At 22.7% G+C, this 7,403-nt stretch overlaps 1 protein-coding gene across 1 annotated transcript; it reads right to left on the minus strand.

Annotated features, from left to right (window-relative positions):
• Positions 1–587: 587 nt before the first annotated feature.
• On the minus strand, positions 588–7,386 carry LOC126905594 (protein GPR107). The gene is made up of 13 exons (XM_050685451.1): positions 7,194–7,386; positions 6,874–6,984; positions 6,354–6,505; positions 3,808–3,899; positions 3,660–3,733; positions 3,354–3,458; positions 3,132–3,265; positions 2,915–3,064; positions 2,724–2,841; positions 2,532–2,662; positions 1,635–1,776; positions 1,420–1,577; positions 588–997 (listed from the first exon to the last, which is right to left on the minus strand). Exons 1-13 carry the CDS (start codon positions 7,284–7,286, stop codon positions 898–900), a joined length of 1,560 nt encoding a protein of 519 aa, XP_050541408.1. The 5' UTR covers positions 7,287–7,386; the 3' UTR covers positions 588–897.
• Between the last annotated feature and the right edge of the window lie 17 nt (positions 7,387–7,403).

Below are 7,403 nucleotides of genomic sequence, written 5' to 3' on the forward strand. Positions count from 1 at the left end.
GTTACACTAGTTGTTAACAAAACTCTAGTGTTAAGACGCGCCTACCACAGTAGGTCAACAGATGGGTGACCATGTGTGCGCTTCTACAGAAAAATGACCATGTTCCCAGTGCAGAAGGCAACGAGAAACCACTGCACTTGAATTTCCCCAGGATATACCAATGGTATTAACCAACCTAACGGTTATAAAAAAAAAAATGTGATTAATTAATCAATCATTTTATTTAGTGACTGACCAAATAACTATTGACAACCATCTCTATCAAGGAACAAGAGGTTTTTTTAGGAATAAAGACAATTTTAATATCTAATTAAAAAGTAATACATTTTTAAGAGTTAAAATAAATAAATACTAAGTTTTCTTATACAATATAACTTATATGAGATATCAGTATCACTAACTGCAGAAATAAATTCATAATTTCTTCTGTATTATAAATCTATAATAGCCAATATATAATCTTTTAAGTCACCAATCATAATATGATATTATTATCTTTCTTATTTACTTTCTTAAATTATATCAATTGCAATTTTTTAAAAGATGAACAAATATATTTAACTAAAATTTGGATGAAATAAGTCATAAAAAAAAAAAAATACTATTTTTCTACATTAACATGAATAGATTTTTAATAAACAAATCTATATTAAATAAATATACATATATGTATAGTATTTACAATTACAGTACAACAAAGGAACAACTCGCAAACTAACTCTGAATAAAATAAGTTAATTACGTATCCTAATTATAAAAATCAATATAAAATATAAATTTATTTATGTCAAACTAATAGGTTAGATAAAATATTTAAATTTGTGCAAATGGAAACCAACAATCAAAAGGGTAGATCAGTAGGATCAGTCTTGGAATCACAGATAACTTTTTTTATTATTATGATGTTTCAACTAGCATCATTTCATCTTCAGGTATGTCTCCTCTTCCAGTTTTTTTCTTAGACCGATTACTTACTCCTGATCCAAAATGGCTAATCCTAATAAAATGTAAAAAAAAAATTATAAAATATATATAGTTTTGTTTTTAATTATAAATAACAAATTAGAGGAATGCTACACGTGTATTATACTATTTGTATCCTTATTTAAAAGCAAAAATCTTGAACCATTAAAAAAAAAATTAATTTCATATCTAGACAATATCAATAATTTTAAATCAATATCAATATTTCAAAGAGTATCTTTTGAGAATCCCAAAAATTTATTTAATTTATATATTAAAAAAAGATACTGTAATTTAATATTCAATATCATTGAAAACTATAGCTAAAAATATCTTTCTATAATAATTATAAAATTTTAAAATTTTTAATTAATGAATTTTAGAATTATTAACTCTAAAAAAAAGATAATATTTTTAATAATAGCCCAATACTATAACTATTTAATTTTAATTTACACAATATCTGTATCATCATCATCAACATCAGATAACACTTGAAAGTATGGGTTTGCAAGAGTTGGTCGAAATTTATAGCCAGTCATTACAAAAAACACATATGTTGCTGCTTCTTTGAAAAATTCATTTAGCCACAACAAATTAAAAGGCACAGTCATCTGTGAAATAAAAAAATTATCTAGAAAATATCTTATCATTTCATACAAATTACTTACTCTTAACATATAAATTAAAAATCGAGTAAAATATATATAAGAAACAAGCATAACATAAAATTGTTGGAACAATTTTAACTTTCGTAAGTTTACTGCTGCTTTTCCATCTGTTTGTGATGCATCTTGTAAATGTCGGATAGACCTATGATAAAATAAATTTTATAGTTAAATATATAAATGTGTAAGAAACTTAATTCTTAAAAAAACATATACAGTGTTTAAAAAAGTAAGAAAACAGGTCAATCGTTACAATGATAACAATGTTATAATTATAATGAGAATAATAGAAACCTGTTTCTTATTTACTGAACATTCTATATGTAATATGAACAATGATAGTTAAAAAAAAAACGATTTTGTTTATTTTCTTATATTAACTTCTTAATTTATTTTAATAATCATAAAAATGAACTGAGTAAAATATTAAATTGTTAAAATAAAGCTAACCTATGCATATAAAAATAGTCATTAAAAAAAAAAAAACTAAACTATCTAGTACAACATTTTTGACATTTAACTCAAAAATAAGCCCTAAATAATAAATCTCTTTTGTATGGCATTACTCTCAAATTATAAGACCTTTGTCTTATCTAAAAAAAAAAGATTAAGAAATTTTTTTCTGAAAAAAATTAAAATCTCACACCATTGGATAGATATCCACTACCTCAAAACTACAAATGTTATTACACTTGAAGTATTGGTTACTTATTCCTTATAATTAATTTTTTTGAATCTCACTAAGTTAATTTGAATTTATAAAAAAATTTACCTTATAGAAATAAATATTAATCAAAAATTTTAAATGACAGTAATAAAATTATTACACAAATCAGTAATTACATTAATCATACATTAATTTTGTTTTATATAATTTATTTAGTTTAAAACAATAAATACCAAAGTATAGGAAATAATATAGCTGCACAACACATAAAATCAACTAGTAAAAATAAATCCAACCATGCATTATGTTGAACATCACCTTCTTCTGATTCTTGAATAATAACTCCAGCTATATTTGCAAGCACCTATGAAATTAATTTTTCTATATTAAATAAAGGCATTTTATTTTTAAAAGTTATTTCTTACTTGTAATGGTATCACAATCATAAATATATTTTTATCTTTATCTGATAATACATGTTTTATAAATGTCCATCCTGTACCAATGAGTACTATAGTTATAAATAAAACTGATCCCTTTAATCTACATAATATTAAAAGTTTTCTTTAGTATTTATTTATATATTTATATTTTTTTTTATGAATATAATTATTACAAATGAATAGTATAAAATACTACAGCCCATGTTGCAATATGTTGGCCTTTAATCTGAATAAAATGAAAATTTAAACCATGAAAAAATAAAGTGGCTGCTTTTAAGAAAATTAGCAAAGCCATTAAATAATGAATTTTATACACAGGATAACTAAAAAAAAAAAAAGAATTAATACAAGTTCAATACAAATTTTGTTAAATTTTAACAATATACTGACTTGCTCTTATAAAGTGAATAAACCCAAATAATTCCAGTTACAAAGAAAATAATGGATGTAGAAAAATACAAAGATGGTAATGGTATATCACCAGCAGACAAATAATTACCATTATTACTTTCATTGATATCGACCTTTAATAATGAATATTATTAAAAATATAGATAATATTATAAATAAAAAGTGTACTATAAGTTAAGTCATTTCAAAACTTATACTTACCGTAAAACTTTGCTTTGACTTAGGAACCATAGCATAATTTGGACAGTTATGATAATATAGATTATACAATCCTTCATTTGATTTTAACTTTATATATACAACAAACTATAGAAATTAATATATTTTCAAATTCATTAGTTTTACAAAAATTTACCTTTGATGATTTTATAGAAATAAAAAAAAATTAAAACTTTAACAAAAAAAAATTTTTAGTCAATATATATATAAGGCGCAGCATATAAACAAGCTGCATCATTTTAATGGACAATCTAGACAATAATATATTTTTTATGTTACTTCACTTACACTTATATTATATGAGTCTACTACTTCATTACTTGAGTAGATATTTAATGATTTGTTGCAATATTTAACTGAGTCTAATTAAATGCATAAAATTGCAAAATTATTATTACATAATGTCTTGAATTTTACACACATAAGTTATTATTACTTTCAAATCCAGATTCTTGTTCTTTTTTAAATTCTTCCATATCATTAAACAAATAAAATGGCTTCATTGATAATGAACATTTTATAGTAACACTAAATTAAAATAAAATGTTTTAAATAAATATTTTTAATTTCTTAATAACAAAATTTTATTAAAAAACATGTAATCTTAAAAATTTTAAATAAAAAAACCCAACACAGTGAGGTCGCGTCACAGTGGGGATGTGGCATAATTGGGTCAAGTATAATGATACCTGACAGTGATTAAAATCATAAAAAACGTTTCGATGCAAATCGTTAGATAGTGTTTAATTTTAAAAAATTGGTGGTTTATTCCAAAGACTACATGATCTCCTATTTCCTTATTTATATTCTGATTACAATTTTTATGATTTATAAGTGTAATATATGAATATAAATATTTATATATATTTATAATATATAAATATATAAAGGGAAATGGTGTTATTTAAAAAAAAGTATGTCGAATAAAAGAGAGATATAAATATTATTTCTCATAAAAAAATTGTATTGATCCATACATTTTTCAAAAAGTTATAGCATAATAAAATTAAATATATGAAAAAGAATTTTTTTACAAAAATCGTATTTCTTTTTAATTAACTTTGATGACTGTTTTCACCATTAAAACAAAATAAAGTCTGAAATTTTTTTTTCTTAATAAAGTACATTACATTAGCTTTAATTTAAGATATATATAAAAGTGTCAGACTCTCCGAAACACTTTCAAAATTTAAGTTGAAAAAGCAAATTTTTTGTGAAAAAGTTATCATTTTGAATCCCCCCCTGTAGGCAGGTAAAAAGTCAGATTTATAAAAAGAATATACCAAATGATAGGTAAGGACATCAAGCATTTATAAAAAAAAAATTATATTAATTTAGTCATTTTTGAAAAGTTTATGACAGTATTAAGAAAAAAAAATTGAAAAAATTAGCAATTTTTAAATTAGTAATTTTTTGGATGTTTTCCCCATTTACGGGAAACAAGGGAAATTTTTTTAATTTTTGAGAGTAATGTCTTCGACTAGATACAATTTGTGATCTTTTGACGTATCATTGAAAGATATCGATTCGGTGAGAGATGAGAAAAAGTTCACAGGCACAAAAAAAAAACACATCATAGTAAAACCAATACCTTCTCAGATTCGCATCGAAGCTAAAAGTTGTTAAAAAGATTTATTCAATTGAGTGTATTATAAAATTTAATTATAATTGTAAAAATCAGTGTAAAGTCAGTGTAAGATATTTTAAAATAAAATAAAATACAAAACCCAGAATTTTAACACAAAAATAGCATATTTTTGAATACGGTAGCCATTTTCAACAAAAAGGAAATGTATATTTCAAATTCTTTTTTTTCATAGTAAAGTATATATAAGTATATATAAAGTATATAAATTTTAATTTAAGATTATATAAAATTGTAAATATTTTCGGAACATTTTCAAAAGTTAAGTTGAAAAAGTTAGTTTTTGTAAAAAAGTTACTATTTTAATTCCCCCCTGTGAGTAGAATAAGTGTTAGATTTTCAAAAAAAATGATATCAAATGAAAGGAAATTACCTAAGGTTTCAATATAAAAAAAATATTATTTTGTTTTTGTTAATATTTTAAAAAGTTATGGTAGTTTTGACCTTCATAAGTCCGGTGTTTTAGTTGTTTAAATTGCATTACTTTTAATCAATATGTGAATCTAAGCACGTCCAACTTTGAAACATCATAAAAAACTGCTGGGGTAACTTTGTACCCCGGCCAGTCTTTAACGTCACAAATAGAGCCCGGTCTTATGAAGGTTAAGAAAAAATCAGAGCTGGAGTAGTTTTGTACCCCACAGGGTCTTATGAAGGTTAAATACAAAAAACACCATGATAGGAGCTGATTTTTTTTGCAAATATTACATTTGTTGTATAATTTCGGTGACAATTTACTCATAGACGATAAGGTGTCGGGACAAATTAAAGATCATAACCTAATTTGTAATACATGTCAGATTCACATATTATGATTTACTACTCAAAATATACAAATATATCTATAATATTTAAAATTATCAATTCTAGAAGTTCATAATACATTTTAAGCAAAGTAAATAAATTGTTAATTAATAGTATAAAACAATCTGTACATTTTGATATAGGCTAATAAAAAGCCTTTATAATAAGTAGTTAAAGCCTTATTTCTAATGAAAAATATATAAAATAAAAAGTTAATATCAACCACTTAAGAGACTCAGGACTAGTAGATTAATTATAGTTGCTGGGTAGCTTGGTGAAAAATTTTTGGGTTTAATTTTCAGTTTTCTGACATATATTTTTATCAGTTTCTAAGTTTTAAAAAGTTAGTATATATGTCACAGTAAATTTAGAATTACAGGCATTATTATACTATGCTCTCTTATTTTAGTATTTTATAACTATTGATATTAAGTATACCATAATATCTAAAAATATAATAAGAAACACTTTGCCCATTTTACACCAATCAGTACTATATTAACTATAACATATACATGTCAAATTATACTTACATCTTAGTTTTAAAGTTAAATTGAAATACTGCTATATCTGAATTTGGTCGTGTCTCAAATAAGTTGTTTGATTCAATAGGACAAAACTCTTGTTGTAGTTCTATATATCGATTTCCTTCATCTGAAATAGTTCTTTCAAGAACTAAACCATGCTACACATACATCAAATTCAAATACAATAAAATAAATAAAAATAAAAAGTGCAATAAATATAGATTTTGATACAGAAATGAGATTAATTTAAATTAGAAAAAAAATTAACAGTCTGCATTCCATAAAACCAGAAAAAATTGCATTTTTTATCAACTTTTGCTTAATTATTAAAAATAGTATAACACTAGATTATACAATAATAAAATATGATAAAATGAATTAGAATAAAAGCATTTTTCATTTATGAATCTAAATATTTATTCAAAGATTGTTCACAATATTTTTTTAATAACTTTAGGAATATAATCATTTTATACTGTCTACATTTAGATAAATATTAAATAAATATTTATTTTAAAGTACAAACCACATCATCAATATTTGATTTTGGCATATAGAAATTTCTGATGGCTACATTCAACAAACCACCTTTGTAAAATCCAAATGTTGTTAATGCTATATAACGACGATCATCAGCCTAAAAAATGAAAAATTTATTTAACAATTAATATATCTAAAATTTTAAAGCTAAAACAACTTTAAAACTTGCATAAAATATATTTTAAAAATAAAATAACAATTTTTAAGTATATCCAAAAATAAAATTTCATTTATTTATGCTGATATCTAATATTAGTAATATTAAAATTAATTACTAATTAAAATATTAATTAGTAAAATAAAAACCTTTATTTCTAATGTATGTATCCTTCCTCTAACTACACTAATTGAAATAAGTAAAATAAATAATAACACAGTAAAAAATTCAAATTTGGCCATAGCTAAATGTTTGAATTGAGTAAGTTCTAAAAAATTGTTTTACAATTACTCAAAATTACTTTTTTTTTTTATTTTTTTGAAATATGTCTGAACAGCTTGAAATAATGCTAAATATAC

This window comes from Daktulosphaira vitifoliae, unplaced genomic scaffold (assembly GCF_025091365.1).
Source record: "Daktulosphaira vitifoliae isolate Bord-2020 unplaced genomic scaffold, ASM2509136v1 Scaffold_4, whole genome shotgun sequence".
NCBI classification, from domain to species: Eukaryota; Metazoa; Arthropoda; class Insecta; order Hemiptera; family Phylloxeridae; genus Daktulosphaira; species Daktulosphaira vitifoliae.

Bases quoted from the DNA above. Each gene is read 5' to 3' on its own strand.
- LOC126905594 (XM_050685451.1), bottom strand. From the start codon at position 7,286: ATGGCCAAATTTGAATTTTTTACTGTGTTATTATTTATTTTACTTATT. The intron at 3,900-6,353 runs GTAAGTATAATT...ATTTTAATTTAG, and splicing joins TTTAACTTTAAAACTAAGAT to TGTTACTATAAAATGTTCAT. The intron at 3,459-3,659 runs GTAAGTGAAGTA...TAATTTCTATAG, and splicing joins TAGACTCATATAATATAAGT to TTTGTTGTATATATAAAGTT.